Here is a 26,071-nt window from a genome sequence, read left to right as displayed (position 1 = left end):
AGGGATGGGGCAGCCACAGCTTCCCTGGGCAACCTGGGCCAGGGCCTCACCACCCTCATGGGGAAGAAATTTCTCCTTATGTCCAGACTAAATCTGCCCCTCTCCAGTTTATACCCGTTCCCTCTCATTCTGTCACTCTAAGCCTTTGTGAACAGTCCCTCCACAGCTTTCTTGCAGCCCCTTCATCTGATTCACCTCTGAATTCAGTAGTAACAGCACTAACCCTAAAGATTTTAGTAGAGGGGTTAAGTTTAAGGCTTATATTTCTTAAGATCACCTGAATACTCCAACCAATTTACTAGACAAGACGCCTGACAAATAAAGCTACTACAAAATTCTGCAGTCTGATTCACTAGGACAGAAGTTAATTAAATCATGTTCTCTCCTCAGACGTACTATTTTGTCTTAAAGATGATTAAACAAGAGGCAAATGTAATTAGGATAGCGTAAAGTATAAGCAAAAAAATTAATCTCATCATGTGTTTCAGAAAAAATGAAGTAATAAATCACCTTGCTCCATAAGCCTTTTGTTTTGCTGTAACTGATAATGTGTTGAGATTCCTTAGCGTTCTTGTCTGATACAGCACTACATTTGTTAAGGCAATTTAGAAGGAAACTGGGACCGTAACAACAGACAGTACATTCTGGAGAAAGATAATAAATACAACTAGTTTTATGTAGATGGCCTCCTTTCGGAGAGCAATGAGCAGAACACCCGCTAGTGAGATTTATGAAAATATAGACTACGTCCATAAAGACAAAATCAAGATTTAAAACAAAATATATGCACTGTCTCTTAAACAGACTCCCAATTCATATCCCAGGTTCAGAAAATAACTGTTTTAGGAGAGGTGGAACCTTTGAAGGTTTGCATCCCTGGCTCTTTGTTGGTTGGATGCAAATAAAATCACAGAGTACAAAATGAAACAAGAAAAGCCATGCCCTGCAAGAACTAGAATAAGAATAAGAAAATCTGCATTCAGTGCTTGAATCAAACTTTGCCTTTCTTTTAGATATTAATTAGCTTGTTTGTTCTGTTTCTTATAGAGGAACAGAGAAAAGAATGTTTCGTTGCTCTTGTCTCTTTAGACAAGTTTCACTGCTCAGTTACCTCAGTTGTAGATCATTTAGGGATGTCTCCTTAATTCCTTTAAGTCAGGAACCCCCAGAGCCAAGTTTTTAATGTAAGAATTTGCATGATTTGAACACACTATGTACAAGAAGGGTTATCAGGAGGCCTTTCTTTTTAATTTTGCAATCCTGCAGGATTAATGTCTGTACTCATCAAATAACTACTGACCTATAACACTTTAAAAATACGCAGCATATTTTTCCCAGAATCATAACAAGGCAGATTGCATTCAGCACAAGTAAAACTGCCCTAAGGCTGCTCAAGGCCTGACTCACCTATGCTCTTTTGAACATCTCATCTCTCCAGAGCTCCCTTAGCCACCATCACGTGTGTGGGCTTAAGAGATCTTAAGAGCACCTGCTCCTCTCCTGACCCATCCTGACTATGGCTCTCATTAGTCCTCAAAAAGAAAAGAGATAGAAACGATGTCACAAGGGTGCTTTTATTAAAAGCTTACATTTGAGTCAACAATCTTTTTAAACTGAGGGAGAAAGAATATTATGTTCTAGGGAAGAAAGAAGAAAAAGCCAGGCTGCTTTCATGGCTACTAATTTAAGCCAGTCTGATGCTGGACATGTCTCATTGCTTCGGGCTTTAATAACTTTTACTGCTTTTCACTCATTCAGGAACATAACAGTGTGCTTGAACTCTGATTAAAAAAGAAAATGTTTTTAAAGACCACACGAAGATCCATTTTTGATGGAAGCTCTCTGCACAGCCTGCAGACAGGAAGGGCTTCTATTATGCTGGCACTGTATCAGAAAAACTCCCAACAGAACTCTACATTTGCATGGGTGATAGTTAATCTAGAAAGTATCATCAGAAATGGAAGGTTATATAAGGTTTCTTCTCCATTGATACTGCGAAGAAAAATGATGGAATTGTAAAGGGAAATAAGCTATTAAAAATAGCTCATTGGCACTCAGTGCCGTACGTTTAAAAATGCTCAAAAAAGATACATTAGGATTACCTTCATCATTTATCAAAATCCAGATGCTGGTTTTGCCCATGGATTTGCTTTTTTTGCTATAAATCTCACGCATGTACAAAGACAAGTGACCTTAAAAAGTTTCTTTCATAGAATCAGCTATCTAGGCTAAACACCAAGTATCGTATCAGAAGTACTCATGGTTCTGCTATCCAGCCTCATTGTTCTGCCATCATTTACAGACTGAAAACCATCTCTCAAAAATTCCTAAAATATTTACAAATTCAAAATATTTTCTTTCAGCCCAGTTTTTGCCTATTATTGCAAACATTTAGGGCTCTGACTTCAGGAAGCAACGAATCCAAGCAAATGGCTGGGAAGCATGACAGATTCCTGCTTTGCACAGAAGCAAAAAGGCTTAAATGGAGTACAGTATGTATTTTAGAGAAAACTGCGTATTGCAAAAGACTGAAGCCATTACAGTTTTTCCATCCTCAACACGTGACAGAGGGCTATACCTCAGCAAACTGCTGTTGTTATAGAAACTCTGCTGACGTTGCTCCTACGGTGAAAGTGGCAATATACTTGCACTAATGTCCTTTTTATCAACCTCGGTTCAAAATTTAGAGTACTTTAATTTACAATCAGGGAGCTGCACGCCACTCACCGCAGCTGCAGGCAGTGTCAAATGCTGCTGTTGCCTGGAAACCAACAGGTAACTGGTGCAAGTCTGATTCATTTATGTACACGGAAAGCTAATGACAGAAGAGGAAGAGAACGTTTGTCTGTAGATAACAAATTTGGTCTCTGTTTACTAAAATACAGGATTTTCCTCTTGCAGTGAAACCACTGCTGAAAGGTATCATACAAGAATTAAAAACTGCGCTTGTTTATTCTGCTCTTCTATGTAAATGATCAAAAGTTTTTGGTACAGATACAGGTGTGGCAATTAATTAAAAATTAAATAGGAGTCAACAGGAAGTTAAAATTTAGCCCCGAATACTGTAACTACAGCACGAAAGAAATGTTATTTAGTATTTTCTTAGTACATTTAAATCCTGTCATTGGAGTATTTAGCGCTCTCACTATCCACACTGCAATACTATGTAAACAATAGTGTTTTAAATGCTTGTTTGGGAGTCCAAAGTTTACTGTTTATCCAGAAGGCTGCTGGTGCCCAGCAACCATTTACACTTCTTGTGTTCCCCTTAAATATTGACAAACCCAGCGATCCGAATAGACTCTAAATGCGCTCAAAGACAAAGTCTACACCCGAATGAAGTGAGCTGCTGCAAATAACTATTTCTCTGTTCTGCCCTCAGGACCGTAATCCCAATCCCTGGGTTTTGTTTTCCAACACAGTTTTATGATTCCTGAAAGCACAAATTATTTATGAGGATAAAATTAATGGCAAAATTCCCACTAACTTCAACAGCATTCCATTTTTGCCTCATGTTGGTCTTCTGTACAAGTACTGAGTGTGGGTCTACAAACAAGCACCTAATTTCTCAAATGCCTTCTGGTAAGGAAACTTCCACATGCATTAGAAGATTAACTTAGGGGGTTTTTTACCAGAAATGTCTTTCACCAGACCTTAACATTCAGTTCACATCACAGCTATGTAATTATTCTTTTCAGAAGCAGAGATGCAAAGAAGGCATTAACAGCCATTCAAAATATCACATTTATGCACTTTTCTCTTGTCATATTAAATATAATTACTTCTGATGCAATCAAATGCATATCCTTCAAATGGATAAATCCAGCACCAAATTTAGAACCTCAAGCTTCAAATATCAGGCTCTTAAAGCAAAACTTTAAGCCTTTACTTTCAGTTCAGTGAGGTACAATGTAAGGACGGCAAGAATGTTAGGTTTAAAATGGTATCTTTTAATGAATTTTGTTTAAATTATTGTTAGTTATTGGTTGCAAAGTGCTTTGAAGATGAAAAGAGATATCCGAAATGTTATAACTCAGTCATCAAGAGATGTGGATCAAGTAAATGACCAACATATAGGCTCCACGGAACTCATTAGAATTGGAAAATAAATCACAGTATCATATATTTCATAATATCTGCCAGTCCTGAAGCATCTAAAGGACTTACAGTGTGCGTATGTTCCTCACACAGATAGGGCCACACATACTTTTAGGCTGGCACAATAACTCATTTTTAAAATGGGAGAGTATACAGTAACAGCAAATATTCATACGTGTCGGTCTAGTTATAGCACTGAGTTTTGTTTAAAAGCACATTTAGCCTCAATTACACAACAATGAATTGCAATCAACTCTACACAGAGTAAAAAAACCTGTGTTAACAGCTATAAAGCATGCTTTTAGAAGAAAGCTTTATTAGCAACTCCTCTGCACCTTATACATCAAAAGTAATCCAGTACATTTTCTATAGAATCTAAGAACATTATTACAACCATTAAGACAGTCTACAGAAAGATACCATACAACACCAAACACAATTGTAGTATTCCCTGATGAATACTTTTCAAGAATCAATTGTTTGAACTCATTATAATTGTAATGGGGCCATTTTGGAATGAGAGGTATAGACAATCAATAAGAATAAATAAGGAAAATTTATGCGTGTAAGTAAGCATTCATATTTATATAATTTTAGTATCATTTCGGTTGGAGGACTCTGGAAGTCATCTAGTTAAACTTCGTGTTCAAAGCAGGGCCAGCTTCAGAGCTGGATCAGTTTGCTCTGTGCTTTCACCAGCAGAGGCTTTCATGTCTCCCAGGAAGGGGATTCTATAACCTCTCTGCAAAATGCTCTGGTGTTTCCCCATCCTAATTTTAAAGATTAAGCACTCAGGATTTGTTTCTGCTGGCAGTAGCATGAGCTCAGGTCACCTGCCCGTTGCTCACTGCCCATAGGCGTGCTACACTTCCCAAATGTGCCACCCCAACTGCTTCTCCAGCTGTAGATGGAACTGCATGAGGAACTGATCTGTACTAAAAATAACGCTGGGGTGGGCAGAGGAAGAAGTAGCTTGATTAAGCAGACACTGCTCTGAAAAGGACAACCACAAAATTATGGCTTACCTATCTTGAGCAACTGGAAAGTTTCTAGAGGATAACCCTGTACACAGTAGATTTCCTCCTCTACTCTCCATACTGCGTTTCCTGCTCCAAATTGACTCCAAAATTCGATTCAAGATAACCAGTTCTATCTAGTTTCTCCAATAACTTCCAAAAGCTTGTCTTTCTTCTTCACAGTATTGTTTTTATTACAAATTAAAAAAAAAAGAAAGAAAATAAATCACATCCGTTATAATTCCACAGTCTAAAAAGAAGTAAATTCCTTTGTGTAATGAGAGCAAAAGCAGATAAAACAGCTATTAATTATAGGACATAAAATGTAGTGTTTCATCTGCAACTCTGATTGTAAAAAGAAACAAAATTTTCTGCTTATGTATTCGAATGTCTTTATAATTAAGTGAAAACATTTTATCTAAAAGGGAGAATTCAAGGCCCCTCATTGGCACACATTCCCCTCTGGAAGTTAAATTCAGATAAGCTAACATTATCCTACAGGTTTTATATTTGACAAACACTTTTGAAAGGTTCTTCTCTGAATGCAAGAAGTGCCTAATAAACAGAACACATGCAAACACATAGAATTCCAAACGGAAAAAAATCTGCTGACATTCAGAATCAAGTATCAGGATGTACACAACAAAATTGGAACACTCATATAATGACTCCTGTACTTTTGTGTCCCTGCATCCAGAACAAAGCATTGTAATTACTATTCGTATCACTTTTTTGCTTATCAAACTCTCATTTCATGCTTTCATTACTTGTGTTCCAAGTACATATGTATATTATTTACATACTACTAGTGTTTTACAAGACCCTAAGAAATGAATACAAACTCTATTGCTATAAAGATTGTGGAGTTAAATCCTTCTTCTCCCAAATACACCCCTCAGAAAACTCCAGCTCACTGATGCGTGTACATGCAAGCAAAAAACCCAACCAACAAACCAACCAACCAACGAAACCAAAGCAGCAGCTTGGACTGCAAAACTAGCCTTGTTTTTAAATTCATCAGTTGCCATAAAATAGTGAAAACAAAGTCAGTACTTACTAAAAACTGCCAGTGATGATGCTCTTGATTTAAGGTGGTGACATGAGACTCAGAAATCTGGGTTTCTTCTAAAAATTGGGTCTGATCAAATATTTTCTGCGATGTTGCAGGCTGCAGACATGATGGATTGTTTCCAAACTGTGTAGAATAAAACAAGTTAAGTGACCATGTTGTTAAAACTTCATTTGGACTAGCTGACTAGAACTTGCTTTTCTTGTACCACACCATGTTTCAATAACATGTTTTTCATTCCATGTGTCTCCAAAAGCTGCTTGAAAGTGATGGTTAAATGCACATTGCATACAACAGAAGCCAAACTAATAAATTCAGCTTTGCTGAGTAAATATTTTGTCAGGGCAGGTAACAACACCAAAGTCCAACAAAAACCTAAAAAGAAGATTTAAATCTTGTGGCCATTGCTCCCTTGAAGGAAATTAATTTCAGAAGGTAAATGAAAAAATTCAGTTTCAATATTTTCTCTATAAAATATAGAGACAGAAGTAAGCAGAAAAATTCTGACTTAGATTTATCATTAGAGTTTGCAAGTTTGTCAGAATATTAACAACAGTGTTCCAGCAAAGATTATACAAAGTACTGTTTGAAATCCTGGTTTGATTTTTTTTTGCCAGCTCACTCACACAACTCAGTGCTCTGTAGCTTAAGAGAGATCAGGATGTTTGATTTCAAATCTGTTTTGATGGAGTCAGCGACATGAACATTCTCAAATTTCTTGTTAAAGAAGGTTTGGAAACAATGACCTCAAATACACTACATTTTCATGTAACTGTAATTTGAAATGTACGTGTTTCTGAGGAACCTTAAAAGATGCTGAATTTGGGATAGTTCAAATCTACTCAGTCCGTTTTCTGCTCTGGCCAGCAATCAAACACTGCTGGTAAAATGCCTCAACAGAGACCACAAATTATTGAGAAGGGCACAACCCAAAGTCACTGGAACAATGGAAAACCTCCCACTGATCTTTGTGTAAGATCCTAATTGTTTATAGTTTAGCTTTGTTATCCAAGCAAAGATCCAACAGACCAGTTCTCCTCTAAGGCAAAATAAATCTTCCTCTCCTTACATTCTAAAATCAATTTTAAAACAACCTACAACCAGTAAGAATCATATGCATTGGAAGCTGCTTCTTCAGGAAACATGAAAAATGGTGAAAAAGTTTTTTTAAAAATAAATAAAAAGGATTTAAAACATAATGTAACATGGCATCAGCATTGTGGCATCAAAGTTTGATGTAAAGTCTAGCATTTAACTTCTTCTGATTCCCGGAAGCAGCGTAGCACATCACTGAGTGAGTACATATAAAGATACTTATGTGACTCTTCACTTCATGGACAGTAATGAACAGCTGGCAGTTTCTACTACAAAAGGGTCAGAGGTAGGTCTGCTGAAAAAACTATGATTTTTAAGACTTAAATTATAAGGCTATAATTCAAGCGATAGAATGATATGACTAAGCATACAGATATGTGCAAGAAAGAAACCTTTACTGGTAGGGGTAAACCCCCTCTAAAACTGCAATTCAAAACTTCCAAAAGATGCTTAACATGAAGCATATGAGCAGCGCATGGGGTCAGCGGATCTGTATAGAATCATAGAAGAGTTTGAGTTGGAAGGGACTTTAAAGCCCATCCAGTTCCACCCCCTGCCATGGGCAGGGACACCTCCCACTGGCTCAGGCTGCCCAAGGCCCATCCAACCTGGCCTGGAACCCCTCCAGGGATGGGGCAGCCACAGCTTCCCTGGGCAACCTGGGCCAGGGCCTCACCACCCTCATGGCGAAGAAATTCCTCCTTATATCAAGCCTAAATCTGCCCCTCTCCAGTTTATATCCATTGCCCCTCCTCCTATCACCACAATCCTTTGTGAATAGTCCCTCTCCAGCTTTCCTGTAGCCCCTTCAGATACTGGAAGGTCGCTATAAGGTCTCCTCAGAACCTTCTCTTCTCCAGGTTGAACAACCCCAACTCTCTCAGCCTGTCCTTGTATGGAAGGTGCTCCAGCCTTCAGATCATCTTTGTAGCCTCCTCTGGACCCACTCCAACTGCTCCATATCCTTCTCATGTTGAGGATTCCAGAATTGTACTTCCAGGCACAATACTCCAGATGAGGACACATATATCCATTTACAAGCCATCATTTGAATCAAAACATGTAAAATGTACATTACTCCCCACATATGTGCATTGGAAAGGCTGAGTGTTCAACAGTATTACGTGATTAATTAAAAGAACAGAAGAAATACAAATGTAGATATATTTTTTTTTCAAATTTAGCACTTTTTAGGCTAAATACAAAAGATGAAGCATGCTGAGATGCTCATTTCCTCATCTGTGCTTTTGTACTGTATCTTGTCAGTAAACCAGGAGTGTAATCTGTTCATTGAGAACCTGATTTCTCAATAAGATTTCTAGGCAGGACTATAGCATAGAAAACCGTAAATAAATAAATAGTATAGCTACAGTACACCTGCAAGTATTCAATAATACAGAGTATCACATTTATGATTATTCATTTCCTCATATAAACATTACACTCACCAGATAAATTTCCAGCTTCCTTTGAAGGGAGTCATCTGTTTAAATCATATGTTTCACGGAGATCAGTTTCTCTAATCTGTTAAATGTTTTTACGTCTGCAAGTGAAAAGATTTACTGATCTGAGATCCTCAGCCCCCTTGTTGACCTTTCTATAATTATCTTTTTAATAAATTTTACCATTGCACATTTGATAACAAGCATTTTAATCTTCCTCTAGTGTTTTTCTAGTTGGAAGGCTCCACAAGCTGCCAGCATGAGATATACTCCTGCAGAAAACCCAGGGTGTTTTGCAGTTAATTTCCTTAAGAACTTTCTCTGTGTCATCACTTTTACACAAAGTCTTCACAGCTCTGAACCATATGCTCTATCTTCACATCCCCTTTTTTTTTTTTGCAATATTCAGGTCAAAATAATTGTGTGCAAAAAATGTGTGAGGTCTTGAAAGAACAGTTTTAGAAGTAAATGGTGTTGGAACAGCAGCTGTGAAACAGTCAGGCACCTTTCCGTAATAGTTTATTCAGGTTGCATTTCAAAAGCTAGAAAATAAAACCTGTGAGTAGAAAGATCTGCTGATTAAGCTCAGCAAATCAAATTCAGGTGAGCCCCCCTCTTCACAGAGACGGATTCAGTTCAGCTGCACTGCAGGAGGGTAGCAAAGACTTTCAGAAACATTTGAACGCCACCCCCATAGTTGAGCGTGCTTGGGATCCAACACCCGACACCGTGCGGTCAAGCAGGGGGAATGTGACAACAGCTTCATTTTGCCCCATAAACAGCACTTGGATCTTGTCCTGTTAAAAACTATCCAGGCGTCATTTCCCACCTCTGTTCAGCCAACAGTTCCACCTTTCATCCCTCCGTAGCTGCATCTTCACATAAGCATCTCTGTGCTTCTTCCTTATGCCCAAGAAAAGGTCCCCTATGAGTATTTGCTAAAGGCATCTGACTGTCCTTAAAATTCTCAGTTGCTTCAGAACCTATGAAAACTAAGTAATCCTCAGCCAGGTGACACACCAAGGTTACTCTCACCCCCACCAGTGCTGTTCCACGACTTCCTCCCACTCTCTTTTCGTGCCTTATTAATTTTACATCACTGCTGATCTGTGAACTCCGCAGAGATACACTCCTGTTCATAGGACAACATTCTCTGGGAGTCTGAATTCGTGCTAAAAACTAGAATGTAACAACAGAGAAGAGCTGACATGTTTATTGGCCTCGGTAGAAGATAAGCATGAATAAGTTCTTCCATAGACTTGAAAACTCATATTTGTCACTAAAATGGAATTCTAAAAATAACTTTGGATAGTGCGCCTCCACACACAAAATGGCAAGGCATATGAATTGCATCCTATATGCACAAGCTAAATATCAGAGGTTATTGACTAACAGATTGTTCAGAGTTAATGATAGATACTTCCACTCATACCCCCACATTTCCACCTATTTTTAAATGCCTTTACTTACATAATGTTTTATGTCTTCATCAGCACGAATCTGATTCTGATAACAACATCAAGGCTGTACTTGTAGGACATGGGAAATCACACTGAAAAGCATGCACCCTTACATTTCTGTTAGGCTTGGGCCAGGAAGCCCAGGAGCTTTTATTTATTTATGAATTTCCTGAGAGAAACTAGTGGTTGCTTTGTGTCAGCTGAATAGGATCGTAATTCAATCTTCACTGGAACCTGTTTATCTGAACGACTCAGTACGGTGCAAGCTGACTGCTAAAGAACTCCATTTCATAATAACAAAGCCTTTTGTTAGGGAAAGACGTTTTGAGAAGTTACTTTACGAGTTTATCAAAGCTTGGGTTTGGGACACAGCATTATTTCTTAAAAACATAGACTAATGAAGTAAAGGGCATTCGTACCTCTAACAGTAACGTTTTGCCACAAGGACCGTGTGGATGTGCAGTAGGATGTTTTATGGGTACAAGTCTTGAAAACGCAAGCTCACAGCTGTGGGAACGCTAAACCAAGAGTTTCTAAATTGCTCATGGCTTGGTATTTGAGCACAGGATTTGCAATCAGCTCTTCAAACAGACCTGTAACAATTCCTCTGAAATTCTAGACTTTCCAAAGGGCTACGTGAGGGCAAACATCAAGGAGCCAACTGGAGTTTCACAAGTCTGCATCTCTAGTATTTATGGTATTACTGTAAATCCAGGTAAGTAATGGCCTGGATTTGCCACATACTTATGATAATACTCATTATAGAGCTTTCACCGAGGAAAGTTCCTGTTAACAGAAACGGCAACAACAGCTGACTCTTTAAAAACAGATCTTTTCCAGAGATCCCTGCTATAGAGTACACGATACGAAAGTCAGGTCAAGAAATGAATCATTCTAGGAAAATCGCCTAGGAGGCAAAGCACACCAGGTCAAGTGACAGACTAGAGTTACTGCTGGCTACTGCTTAATGGCTCTGTTTGGAGCCAAAAGAGCAGAGTAATGATTTACAAAGGAAGAAGAATACAGAGGAGTTATTCTCATAATAGCAAATAAGTCTGTTTTAACATTCATTTTGACATTACAGCCATTATAAAAAGGGGACAAATATAAAAATCTAGATGCTGAGTTGGGGTGTGTGCAGTCCCTCACGGTTCTTTGAGCCCTAGAGAATGGCTGCTTTTAAGTTTCAATCTCTGCTTTGGGACTTTGATATTTTGGTATTTTCATTCTAATTTAAAACTAAGACTTATCCGTGTCATAGAAAAGAGAAGAAGAAACATTCCAGCTCCTTCTCTGCCCCGTCGTCTAAAGCCCTGCACTGTATAAAACGCAACTTTACTGCTCTGTTTGCACTTGACAGTGGTATGAAACAGAAACTATTTCACAAATAGTGATTCCAGTTTACCTCTGGGCCCACGGGAGGTATAAATTTTTGAGGATGGGCACCACTTCAGTTCACATGAAAAGTATGCTAGGCATGGTCCTGCACACTATTACAGCTACACCAGCAGGAGACTCTCACCAGTGAAGAGGGAACTTCTGAAGACGGACAACATGAAAACAGATAGTTATAAAAGATGAATAAGGAGATGAAAATACATTTACTCTACTTAAAGAAATCTAAGTAGACTCTCTATTTGTATTCAAATGCCTGGACATGGGCACTTTCCTGAAAAATATTTTCTTAGGGATTTGCCTTCCAAAATTTCCCGTCCTTCATTAAATTAATTTAATAGTTGATCTTTCTGCAAGTATTCCAGCAATCTTAACTGATTTATTATTCTTCATAGAGTCATAGAATCATTCTTCCTCAGCTCATCCCTATGCAAAACCTTTTCCTTGTAGTAATTAATAAGATAATGAAAAAGGGATTAAATACATCTGGTTTAATATTGGCTATTGACTGAAAGCAGACATTACCATAAGCAACATTTCTGAATTTTAGGGTGACTGACCTCCAGAAATTACTAAGAAGCAAAAGCAATGTGGGTGTCCCAAAAACTGCATTGAAGTGTCTTAAATTTAACGTTACTTAGTAATTATGCTGTCTCATAAAACAGTCATACAAAGTACTGATACATTAAGGTTCAGCATAATGAGCTTGTTTATCACTGCCCATTGGAGATCCAAGTCTTATCAGTTTACATATTTCATTTCAAGCTGAAATCAGCAAAATGCAAATGTTAAGAAAAGGTAGAGGTCTAAATCTGTGTACTGACATTTTAAGAAACATCTACAAAGTCATACATTCATTAAAGTCTCCTTAAAAGTCACACTGGAGGCTACAACAGTACTTCATGCAGTTTACAATATCCCACGTATTTTATAACAACTAAACTTTTTCTGATCAGTGAGGCACAGATACTTTACCAGTTTTGAAGATAAAAGAACATAACCACAAACCCAAATTTGAAAACCAAATTAATCAAATTACATTACTATTCCTTTCTTGACAGGGCTGTCAAGGAGTGTTTTGGAAATTAATTTGGAAGACGCTGTCATCATTTTACAACCTCTAACTACACATTCCATCTCCTGATATGTCTTCAACAAAGACTAAACCATGCAATACATGTTTATTTAAATTTTCTAGAATTAAGCCTTTTGCCAAGAAAGGTCGGACCAGACGATCCTTGAAGTCCCTTCCAACCTGCTATTCTATGATTCTGAGCCTATGATTAGTAACCATCCTTATTACAACTGAGCCTTTCGAGCTACTTTTATGATATTTGTCCTATGTTTTGAGAGCTTTCTGGTGTATTAAACAATTCCCAGTTTTGTACTATTACTTCATATTTCAAGCTCACAAAACAAATTAATTAGCAAGATCATGCCACCTCATCCTTAATCTTATTAGACAAGACTAATGGCTATAGAATCAATTATTTCATAGAGATTACTGCCTTAAGACCATTAGCCTTTACATCACTCAGGCTGGTTCTGAATTTTCAATTCCATTGTAATTTCCTCCACTGGTTTAATTACAACCCTTAATTAAGTCTCTTTTTTAATCAACTTTATGGTTATGTCCATTCATTTACAGCTGCATATAAAATAAGAAACAAAGAGCAACTTGCAGATCTATAATGCCAGCACAGAGCTTTCACAGTGTTTGCCTTGCCTTAACCTTTGCTCCAAGAATTGCAAGCATTCCTTCCTTTTAAATATCCATAAATACAAAGAAACCCCAAATTTTAGCCGGGTTTCACAAAATTTTGATAAATTTTCAATTTTGCAGTTCTTGAAAATCAAAAGAATTAGAAGTTATAGTTACATACCCCATTGTTTAGTTTTCCACCAGTTTTAAGAATCTGTAACTTGGTCGCAGTTTCCTAGAGACTCCAAAAACTTGTTGAGGTGGGAGGTCTTTTATTCTCTGGGGATACACAGGAATTTTTTCCTCACACTTTTATCGTACACTTAAGACATCCTGTCCTGACGTGGAAAACACGAATCAACATTGAGTCAAGGAGTGCTAATTGCAGAATAGATAAACTAATAGAGGAGTGTAGCTGCGTAAGGTAAACTGATCAGAGAGGTGCAGCTAGGTTGGCAAAACTATTTTCAGGATGCCTCCAAGTTCAAATTCACTCATACAAATCTACTACACCTGAATTTGAAAGAGTCAGGGGGGGCAGTTTGGCAAAGAAAACAATTGTAAACAATCCTTTGGATCTGTTAAGTCTCCTTTTACTCCTATAAAAGAGATTTACACAAGCCTCTGTTTCTCACTGAACGAGCTGTATCCATATACTCAAACAGTTGTATGAATTTTCACTGATTTATTTGAATGGCTACAGGAAGTCATTTCTGCAAAGATTTTTTTCTGTTTTATAAGTGAAATATGAACTTTTCAGGGTAAGCAAGTGCTATATTTTTCAGACTAGATAATTTCATTTCCAAAGCAATAACTGACATTTTCCAACTTCATGCTTTACTAATATCATAAATAATTTGTTGTCATTCCTAGAGCAAAGTGCTTTGCCATTTCGGGCATATTAGCCATGAAATTAATATGCTTCTCTAAAAGCTGCCCCTTTTAACCATTCTGTACTGGGAAGATGTAGAAGTCATTCAGATTCATTCACCCCACTTAATAACATGTTCTATAGAGATACACGTAAACATTTGTATTGGTAAATGTTTTTCCGTTAATATTATGAAATCATTAAATATATCAAAGTGATTTTCATTAATGAATGAAAATATTTACTTTCCCTTTACCCAGTTTGCAGTAAAATGCATTTCCAGTTCTCAGGAGTTAATGTTTGAGCTACAGACTGACCCCACCAGGTTGAGAAGATTCCAACATACATCTTACATGAATTTGTGTTCAATAGGATTCTCAACATTCCTCGAAGTCCAGATTGACGTGGCACCATATATGCCTTTGTCTGCATCAGGTATGAAGAGTCAAACATTTAAAGTTTTCCAAATAAAGAATATTTGCCATTCTGAATGTTTCTGGCATTTCAAACCTATTACAGATGCACTCTGAAAATCATGCTGCTGCATATAAATCCCGACCTCAATCCTTTGGCCAGGAAAGCCCAAATGTAATCTAATTTTTTTTGCAGACCCTCATGTCTCTACAAAATCTAGACAAGGAGATATATTCTATTTTAACAAATTACTGTTTCAAATGAAAAAGGGCAGTATTCTGATTCACACAAAACCATTGTTTCTACTTCTCAAATCAGATACAATTTATTTTAAAAATAGCTCTCTGCAAATACATATAAACTCACTTCCCTTGAAAGCACATATGCAGCAAATATCAGCCTTCTTTGACAGAAAAAGCATTATCTCTGACCAAGTATCAGTAGACTTGCTGGCTAAATGTTCGATCCCTAAATATACCAGCACATAAGCATTCTCATGGTGAGAAATACTTACTGGATCTAAAGAGAAGTGTATTAATAGAGAATTGCTCAACAGCATCACCTAATACTATAAATTAACAATCACAGAATATATTTTTTTACTGTTTGGTATTTAATAGAAAAGATTAATAATCCTTTTGCAACAATGGTCTTACTTCAAGAAAAAAATATTCTTCATTAACCTGCAGAATCTTTCTTATTTGGTGGGCATGTGACCAGAGAGATGAGAGGCTCTGTCTCCAAAGAAGCTTCGAAGATGAACTTCTAAGTATTCGACATTTTCTAACTGTGCATAAGGGAAAGGCACTGGTCTTCCATGACCTTCAGTGAAAGAGGAGATTGGATCGACTAGGAATAGCCTCTGTCCTTCTGTTATCTTTAACTAGCTCCACACAACCTCCTTTTTTTTCGCCCCCTTTCTCAAAGACGAGAGCTAAAAGCTAATTTATGTTCCTTCCTTATTGCAGTTTTGCAGATAGCTCAGCCACATCCTCCCAATCGTTAGATCCTACAACTTTGGAGCTATTTTTGCCGTTTCTTTCTAGCTTACATCACACATACTAAGTCATTTTTTTTAACCTGCCTCTTGTCCCTCCAAATCTCTGCGATCACCAAAACTTGTTGCTCTCACGAGACTGTTTCTTGATTAGGGCAAAATCCTTGCCATCCCAAATATACAATTTGCCCTTTTCCACCTGTGATGTAAGCAGCTATTTTTACCGTACTCTTTGCTTCCAAATTACTTTTGAATTTTCTGAGGTGCTAAGCAAGATTTGCTCTCTCAGGGCTGTGAAACACCGAACTGCCCTATCACCAAATAAACTTGGAATAGCAAATTTTCCTATTTCTCCAGACACATTTTCGCTTTTGCTTTGTTTGCTGAATTTTTTTCCATCGTGGTATAGCAGAAATTTCTTGACATTTCTTGAAAATGTTATTTTACTTACAATCTATGTTTCATATTCTCGTGCGTAACTGGTAAAACTTGTTAGTGACTTATTTCTTTAAGATCTATTAGAATAAACGTACAAAAACGTGAAATGCCAACACCCTCTCGGCATGCAAAATTTTTCTCTTAAATACAAAAAAATAAGACCAAGGGGATCCTGTTTCACTGAGCAAATTAACAAAAGGTCAGAAAGCTTGATCTTTGTCACTGGTGTACTCTGTCTGAAAGCTGAACTGCCATTTAAATATTTATAAGGGAGAGCTGTAATTGCAGGTTGAGAGCTGTGAGACAGCTCTGCATGTACAATACAGGAAACTGAAAATATTCATGGCACGGGAGATATTCCACCAAAGGAAAAATTGGGTGAAGGAAAAGTGTACTGAAGTGGCATTTCAATAATTTCGGAATTGGGAGACCTAAGAAAGTGACCTGAAAGCTGTTTCTCTGGGGGTCTGTCATGGGACAGACATAGAAAACAAAAAAGATTCAGACTCTTATCAGCCACTCAAAACTGGCAAAAGAACCCCAATTTATATTATGACAGCAGAACCAGCAGTAGATGGAACGAGATCGTGCAGGGAAAAAATCAGGAGGGCCAAGGCCCATCTAGAATTAAAACTCGCTAAGTCTGTGAAAGACAACAAAAAGTCTTTCTACAAGTACATTAACAGTAAAAAGGAGGACGAGGGAGAATATCCAGTCTCTATTGGATGCAGAAGGAATAACAGTGACAGGGGATAAGGACAAGGCTGAGGTACTTAATGCCTTCTTCGCCTCAGTCTTTAATACCAAAGAAAGTTGTTCCTTCTGTTTACAAAGCCAAGAGTTAGAGGGGCAGATTGAGGCTCCCATGATCCAAGAGGAGGCGGTTAGAGACTTGCTTGCCCAGCTAGACTCCCACACGTCTATGGGACCGGATGGGATCCACCCAAGAGTATTGAAGGAGCCGGCGGATGTCCTTTCCAAACCCCTATCCATCATCTTCCAGAGGTCCTGGCTGACTGGGGAAGTTCCACTGGACTGGAGGCTGGCTGATGTTGTGCCCATATAAGAAGGGTTGCAGAGAGGATCCGGGGAACTCCAGGCCTGTCAGTCTCACCTCAGTGCCAGGGAAAGTCATGGAACAGGTGATCTTGAGTGCTATCATGAAGCACACGCAAGAGAACCAGGTGATCAGGCCCAGTCAACATGGGTTTACAAAAGGCAGATCTTGCCAAACTAACCTGATCACCTTTTATGACAAAATCACTCAACTACTGGATGAGGGAAAGGCTGTGGATGTAGTCTTCTTGGACTTCAGTAAAGCCTTCGACACAGTTTCTCACACCATTCAGCTTCAGAAACTGTCAGCCTCTGGCCTGGACAGGCGCACACTCTCCTGGGTTGAAAACTGGTTGGATGGCCCAGAGAGTGGTGGTCAATGGAGTTCACTCCAGCTGGAGGCCAGTCACAAGTGGGGTTCCTCAGGGCTCGGTACTGGGTCCAGCTCTGTTCAATGTCTTTATCAATGACCTGGATGAAGGCATTGAGTGCACCCTCAGCAAGTTTGCAGATGACACTAAGCTGGGAGGAAGTGTGGATCTGCTGGAGGGTAGGGAGGCTCTGCAAAGGGATCTGAACAGGCTGGACTGCTGGGCCGAGACCAATGGGATGAGGTTTAACAAGGCCAAATGCCGGGTCCTGCACTTGGGGCACAACAACCCTATGCAGCACTACAGACTGGGGGAAGAATGGCTGGAGAGCTGCACGGGAGAGAAGGACCTGGGGGTGCTGGTTGACAGCCGACTGAACATGAGCCAGCAGTGTGCCCAGGTGGCCAAGAAGGCCAATGGCATCTTGGCTTGTATCAGAAATGGGGTCACCAGCAGGTCCAGGGAGGTTATTCTCCCTCTGTACTCAGCACTGGTGAGACCGCACCTTGAATACTGTGTTCAGTTCTGGACCCCTCACCACAAGAAGGATGTTGAGGCTCTGGAGCGTGTCCAGAGAAGAGCAACAAAGCTGGTGAGGGGCTGGAGAACAAGTCTTATGAGGAGCGGCTGAGAGAGCTGGTGTTGTTTAGCCTGGAGAAGAGGAGGCTGAGGGGAGACCTTATTACTCTCTACAACTACCTGAAAGGAGGTTGTGGAGAGGAGGGAGCTGGGCTCTTCTCCCAAGTGACAGGGGACAGGACAAGGGGGAATGGCCTCAAGCTCCGCCAGGGGAGGTTCAGGTTGGATATCAGAAAAAAATTCTTCACAGAAAGAGTCATTGGGTACTGGAACAGCTGCCCAGGGAGGGGGTCGAGTCACCTTCCCTGGAGGTGTTTAAGGAACGGGTGGATGAAGTGCTTAGGGACATGGTTTAGGGAGTGTTAGGAATGGTTGGACTCGATGATCCAATGGGTCCTTTCCAACCTTGTGATTCTGTGATTCTGTGTGATTCTGTGATTTTGTGAATATTTTTAATGAAATAAAGAAAAAGAAAAAAAAAAACAGGAGGAGAAACAGTTGCATACATGGTAAAGTTGAGAGAGGAAACAAAACCATCGCAGACCCTGCTGCATCCGCTAAGTGGGCTTGCTGCTAGCCATAGAGCTAACTCCCAGCTTTATGGTGCTTGCAATAATCTCCCTTTTTGCCCAATTTTTAGTCCCTTTAAGGAAACTAAATTTATACATTTTGAAATCAGTAGAAATTTGAAACAGTTGAAATCCAGTTTATTGAAAATACTTTTCAAACAATTTATTCTGTTTTGCAGGATAAGAAAAACAAGAAAGCTCAGAGAATTCAGACAATCCTTCTTACACAAAAACCTAGATGACATGAATCAAGGTGACGAGCATACAAAACACCAGCGAGATGCACTATGCCCATGGTTCACCCTTCCATACCTTATCTGTGCTCCCTTTCTTTTCAGAAGCCCAAATATGATCCAAACATATGATGGAGAGTATTTCCATTTTGGTCATTTAGTTAATTGCCTTTCAGCCACATGAAGCCCTGCAATTACTCCAAAAAGAGACTGCAGGTCACAGCAACCAAAAGACAGAACATCAAATGCTTGTACAGGGGAGATCATATTTTGAGACAAAGATGCTTGCAGAACTATCTTGCAATAAACTGGATCTCTGAAATGGATGTAATTGCAAGATAAATCATATATGAACTGCTTCTATCAAAAATACGTACAATGAGCTTGATAGGATTAGTTCTTAAATATCAGAAGAAAATGAGAATTTAGATTAAACCTAAGAAACAAGTAGTCTCATGAGTAAAAGGCTGAGATCAAACGTATTGTGTTGTTGGTCCTGCTCCTTCCACCACTGTTTAGAAAGGATGGCTACCTGCCTGATTGCTAACTAATTCTCTCTGTGATATTGGAAGTTTTGAAGTCAAGCTCTTTGAAAATCATACAATGGATTTCAAGAGAAAGAATCACAGCTTCTTCTTCAATAACTTTTTTTTGAGCCTAAAATATGTTTATTGATCAAACAAGCCAACAACCCAAAATATTCCACTGATGACACCTGGTGGAGTGGCACAGTGATATCTACCAGCGTTCTGAATAGACTTCAGACTACAGGGTATCAGTCTCTAAGACATCAGATCATGTGAGGATCCACATTACCCATTGAATTCAGTATGGAATCTTTAATTCCATTTTGCATTCATGGTTTTTCAAAGCGAAATGTTTGTGTGCGATAGGATTCAGACATGTAAATGTCACTTCTTGGTGATACATTAAATTATAGAACATGGTTAGGAAGACACAAGGCATCACTACCAAGCAAAGTCCTTGGTCCAGAGTACATAATCTTAAACACTTGATCCATGAGCAAGCTCATCAAAAAGCACTATGATCTTGCACTTCACTAATATTTGGAGTGTCCAGCCATGATGAAAGTAGAAGTAAATATTGATGGCAATCCAAGAAATGAGTTCACATGACTTTATCTAAGTAATTTATTTTTCTTCATTTATTTTGTGTGAAGAAACAGCTTAAGAAATAGATTGCTGTGCAAAGTGCCTTCGTATGTGCTGTGAAATATCCATTAACAGCTGTTATGGACACCACGTCTTGTTCAGAAATTCTCCTCAGCAACATGTTGTTGGAGACTGGAAGAATATGCACATGAAACATGACTGCATTTGCCTTGCTCATCGATTTGTCTAAGCAGACTGTTGCTCACAGCTGAATAAAGTATAGTGAACTAAGCGGACCTTTGCTCTGAAGTATTTTTATGTTAGAATTATGCTGTATTATGTTCCTTACACACCTACACCCATCCTGATCACTCATACCATTTGTCAGCTTTAAAAACCACAATTACTTCAACATTAATTATTCTATTCAGTGTTTCTGTTCCCAGTTTGGGGTTTGTGAAGCATGAGAGTATTTCAAGACTGTCACTTCAGCATTCCTAGCTGGAACATCCTTTCAAAGCATATTCATGTAAAGACATATAAAACTCTCCTTTTATGCCAGCATTTCTTTCAATAAAACATGACCTTTGTCATTAGTCGTTCAAAGCAAAGTAAAAGAAATTCAGAAGATTACTGAAGGAAAGCAACTTATTAGCTACATTATTGTAAATAATATTTTTGCAGAGAGTAATAATGAGATTGAAGGAAAAAGGCAATATTTTATCAAGTCTAACTAGAAGATATCAAGAGCGAATACTTTTTCTACTTGGGCAGATGTTAGTGTCAGAGAAGTTTTAACATTAGGTTCCATAAAGTAGGACCTGTATTTTATATGAATTACTGACTGGCTCAGATTTCGGTGACAATAGGTATGCTCTGCCTCCTATCAAGACACTCTCACTCAGTAGTAAAAGGCATTTCGGTACTCCAGGTCTCCCACAAGGGCTACCATCTTGAAGGAAACTTCACGCATTTTTTGGAAGGGTGATATGAAATGACTGGTGCACTGCCACTGCCCTCTTCTGGATGAGGTAAGAGTGGGACAGGTCTCTGTAGTCCATACAGTCCGGGTTATCTAGAAACTGGCAACTATTCTACAGCTCTGGATTCTTATTTTCAAGTCAGTGTTCTCAAATTTTACTTTTCTGCTTGCCATACAATAAAAATGTCCAGAAAACTAACAACTGCAAGATGGCAGAATGACAACGAGCAATAAGGTAACCTAACATTTTCAGCTATCCACCTCCACACACTCACTCTTCTTGCTTTTGAAAATGAGCTCTGGTGATAAGCAAAAAATCTACCTTAAACTGTCATCACAGAGTCATTTTTTCTGGCCTAGTCCTGACAGGGTTGTGACCTTTAATAGTATTGCTTTGTCCACTAGTTTGCGCTGCCAATGACAAGAACTTTGGTGATTCTCTGTTACTTCTTTCATAGGCTCTAGAATAAATAAGAAATGTTTTTCATCAGAAGATAGGAATGGGATCCATGGTATGCAGATCTACTGCCTGGCTCCAAAGACTCAGCCTCTGACTTCGAATAACTCATTCAGTCTCTTTGGAAAGAGGAGAAAAATTGTTCGAGCCAAGCAGTTTGGGATATTAATAATAACTGTATTATTGACATATAACAATATTATTGACAATAACTATATTATTAACTATACTATTGACATAGAACCACAGAATTACCGTCACCATCGTGTATTATACAAGTATTGCAGTAGGCAAAAGAATTCAGGTATAAGTTGGAAAAGTGATTCCTAATTGTAAAACCACACAATGATGCTTGACTCTTTAGATGTCTATTTAAATATCTTCCCAGTCCCAGCCAGACCGAACAATTCCCATTATGACAGGAAATAGGAAACACTATTGAAAATGCTAAGTTTAGCTTGAGGATAATTATACAGATCTAGCTTTGTATCAATAGTGAACTTGATTATGAATGGGAAGACTGTTGTTTAGAGGTTTTAATAAATAAATTTAAAAATTAGAGCTCACTTGTCACTTGCAACTCAAAGTAAGAAAGAACAATAGGCTGTACTGGAGGCTATCCAGGCATGCAATCACTGTACTGGAACAGAAACATCCCATAGTCTGCATCACCGGAATGATAAAATAAAAACAGACAGTTGACACAAGAAAAACACTTGATAAGCAACAGACTGCACAACACAGCCAATGGGAAAAAATGTAGAATAAATTATTATTTGTTTTGATTTGATAGCTGAACTCTCCAGCAAAGTGATTACTTCCTTCCCAACGAACGGAACAAAAATTAGCTAAAGATTGGGCTTTTTTTAAAACAAAACAAAAAAAAAATATTAAAATAATAAAACCATACAGCTCCACACCAACAAAGGGGCAGTATAATTTAGGATACCAGGTATGGCCTTAGAGGAGCCCTATGATTTATTCCTACTCTACTTACTTACCTTTCCTATAACGTGGATAAATGGCACATTTTTTCCAATGCACTGTTTCAAAACATTGACTCCCAGCCCCAAAGACATATTTTAACAGTCAACAAACACAAGATCTATAACAATCTTGTCCCATTTATTGGGTACATGCATTACATTCCATTATGGGGTACATACTGGGGACTTGCATTTGATTGGGATGATTATATGTGCTTGAAATACCCGCCATGCGTAATATCCCCTTCCAGAGTACAACTCAACAATTATTTGTGGTCCTATTTTCTAAAAGCCCAATACATTGAAGTCACAACACCTGCTCAGTGTTTTTGAAAAAAAATCTAGCTTTCATTTGGGTTCCTGAACAGGAAAGCAATGCCAAACTGTAGACATTTAGCCACTTGAAACATATATTCTTGAAGACCTTTTAAGATCTGAGTTTCTGTGTTCAATGATAAACTCCTCCTAGAACACGGTACACCTCAGCTTTCAGAACCAGGGCCATCGGATGCAAAAAGTCCTCACGCATTTCCACTTTGACTGTGGTAGTGTTTCCTGGTCTACCGTGCACTTCAAGCCCAACAATTATGCAGGTCACCTTTCTAATAGTTTATATTGCAAAGACTGTTTGAAATAAGCCAGCTTTTCCCTAAGAACTTGACAGATTACATACAGCCACTGCTGCATGAGCAGTGGACTCATCAACAACTGTATCAGTGCAATTCCAAGACTAGTCTTCCACACATTTTTTTTCTATCGATGATCACCATCACTTTGTGTCCCCTCTTCATTTTTTTTGAAGCGGATATTCTGCAACCTCCTTAGCACTCAAACACTTCCCCCATCAAGCTGATAACTCTTCACAAAAGCTGGCCTTGGTGCGAGCCCCACTGAGCAAACTCTTATTTACAACAGCCTCTTACCACTTCTCATATCCTTGCCTTAATTTTACTCCTTCTTCATGCATTCTATATTACATTGGTTTGCCCTTTCAGCTTAAAAAATTCTGTGTCACTCTAATTTTCTTAATGGCTCTTGCTTTAGCTGACATCAGCTCTCCAAAGCACTGCAGTCTTGAGGATTCCCATATTTTTAGCTACCATGCCAAACTGCTCTGAATTAAATTAGTTAAACACCTAGCTGCAGAAATCTATCATAAATTCAATGCAAGAGTCTGCAGTCAAAACCTTTATGATAAATTCAAAGCCACTTTACTTTGGTAGCTTCTGGACATGAGGTCCTGATGCAAATGATTTGTGTGCTAGTGTCTTACAGCTAAAAAGGACTATATGTCTCAAAAACCAGTGCATGGCAGAACATCATTCTGTATTGTTCCGCAGAAACTGCACTCTAGCAAAAATAATACCCATCTTTTCCATGGGGCTGTTGACTTTTATCTAAATGAGTTATGTATTGGCTAGACCAATTTCTCTTTCTTTTGCACACATCTAACTAATGTCTGTCTTAGTGGCATTGTCCTTGAGTGATACTAACAGAAGTCTAAGAAGAATCCATCCTTTAAACCCTAAGTATTACCAGTGAATGTGTGTGTGTGTGTATATATATATATATACACACACACACCCCAGTATATATAAAATGAGAATCCTTTAAAAAGTGTTTGAGGTGGTTTTTAACAGGAAAATGACAGTCAAGAAAACTTCTGACTTCTATGATATAAACAACAGGACAAGAACTAAAGATTCATCTCTATAAAAGAATTCTGAAACCCAAACAAAAGTCAGGAGGCATCTGATAATAGCTAATATCTTTCAATAGCCAAACCATCAGAGTTTTATATCCCTGTTTTGGCAATAGCGAATGCATCATTTTGGCAAAAACAGAATCTTCCAACACTAAGACAAACAGCGCCTTGCAGAGGCCACGATTCTTCTATCCTCTCCTACGTGTAGTACTTTCAACAGCTTATATGGTAAGAAGCAGTACCATTGTTAATTCTCTGATCACCTGGTATCAAGGCTCTGTTGATAATTATAAATGATTTCATGACCAAGTTTAAATGTATCTGCCAAAACAGAAATTGAACCTGCAGAGAGAAAGCATTTTTTTCCAATGCAAGTCTTTGACATAAGCTGTTCTGGATCTGTGCCTACATACGCAGCCAAAAACATTAGCAAACAGACTAGCCCTACAGCACAGCCACCTGAGCACCGCGGGCTTCCCCTGTGTTCCAAAAACACCGCAGTCCACAGCTTTAGCTCTACAGGTGAATAATCTGTCATTTTGGCCATGCACTAATAGGCTAATCAAAAGAGATTTTCCGCCTGTGGAGTCTAAAACAGGAATGCTTCACTTTAAAATCAGAGAGAGAGATATGTCAACACCAGACTCGAGCCTTCAGTTCCTAGCCACCACTTAATATGAGAAACACAAACTGGTTTTTTTTCAGATAATAAGAATTTTGGATCTTCTACACAGAAATGATGAATCATGCATCAACGTTCATCAGAACCAAACATTTTTCAAAATTTATTCCAATTATTGAGATTAAAGTTGCTTAATATCAAAAATTAATCACATTTTTATACAAAATTGAATACATAAAGCTTCATGGGATTATTTTATTTCTCATTAGAGGTATATGAACACCTACACTTGTTCTAGCCGTCTGGGCCTTCTTACAGTCAATAGAAAAATAGGCACTTTGTAAAGATGTAATTTATCTCCACTCAAAGACAGATACTAAAAATAGAAAGCTTTCTTTCTTCATCTAATTTTTATAACTTATTACTAAAGTACTGCCCAGGCACCAGTCACTCGTGCTGATGTCTCTGTGATGGTGCTGTAACTGGCCTTTTCTCTGCTTAGACTTTTGGCAAATTTACTGTGATCTCCCACTTGCTTTTCTGTCATTTAACTGTTCACCTGAACCTCTCACACATCCACACCTCCACCTTCATCTCACGTGAAACTGTGCCTGTAAGACCTGCTGACACCTGCCTTTTTCCAGGGGAGCTCTTTGAATAAAGGCAAGTTGATACTAAATCATCACAGGTCCAGAATTAAGCCCAGGAAGTGAGAATCATTTGACTTTGACTTTGTGATTAAGTTATATGAAGATTAGTTAAAAGATTTTCTTTTTCTCCAGCCTCCACCTGCATCTTGTATAAGTGAAAGGATGGAATTGATGATATGCAGGTCACATCTATCTTCCTCTTTGATCCAGTTAATGAAATTGAGATTCACTGTAATTTTCTGCTTTCCATCATTTAAGGAATATAGTTACTTTGAAGATTCCTTGAAGCCTAGAATATTTTTCCTCGTAACCAGATTCTGTTTCTCCTGGATATCTTATTTCTTTATCATTGCCAGCAGAAGTTAAGATAAAGCTCTCCAAAATCTAGACTGACTGAGCTCCACAAACTTAAATTCTTTCTTGAATTTGTACAGAAACTTCTCTAGAAAAATTGTGTGCTTTTTCTCTCTCTCACACAGGCACCATTTATTTCTAGCTACTGGGGCAAGTACTGGTGTAGCATTTAAACTATGACCTCACACACACTAAAACAGCTGAGGAGTCTTCATCAAGTTAATGGTTCAACAGACAGGTCAGTACAGAAGCAGTTCAGGACATCACCCCTCCTCTCTCAGAATATGGGATCCATTTGACTGTAGACGTGTACATAAGGAGAAAGGTGCTGCTTCTCTCAAGAGTTAGTGACAACAAGAAGACAACGAAGGCACGTAATAGGAAAGGCCAAAGTCCAA

General features: G+C 38.5%; 1 protein-coding gene across 3 annotated transcripts in view; it reads right to left on the bottom strand.

Annotated features, from left to right (window-relative positions):
• Positions 1-26,071, bottom strand: part of RIMBP2 (RIMS binding protein 2) — a 151,194-nt gene that overhangs the window by 106,418 nt on the left and 18,705 nt on the right. For 2 of the 3 annotated variants that reach the window (XM_054082797.1, XM_054082798.1), the window contains exon 3: positions 6,172-6,309. The exons of the other annotated variant lie outside the window; for it this stretch is intronic. In XM_054082797.1, the coding sequence (XP_053938772.1) occupies positions 6,172-6,309 (138 nt within the window). The remainder of the gene's footprint in view (positions 1-6,171; positions 6,310-26,071) is intronic. 3 annotated transcript variants of the gene reach the window in all.

The sequence above is a fragment of the Cuculus canorus genome, chromosome 17, assembly GCF_017976375.1.
Source record: "Cuculus canorus isolate bCucCan1 chromosome 17, bCucCan1.pri, whole genome shotgun sequence".
NCBI classification, from domain to species: domain Eukaryota; kingdom Metazoa; phylum Chordata; class Aves; order Cuculiformes; family Cuculidae; genus Cuculus; species Cuculus canorus.
This window is presented reverse-complemented; position numbering and strand designations above follow the sequence as displayed.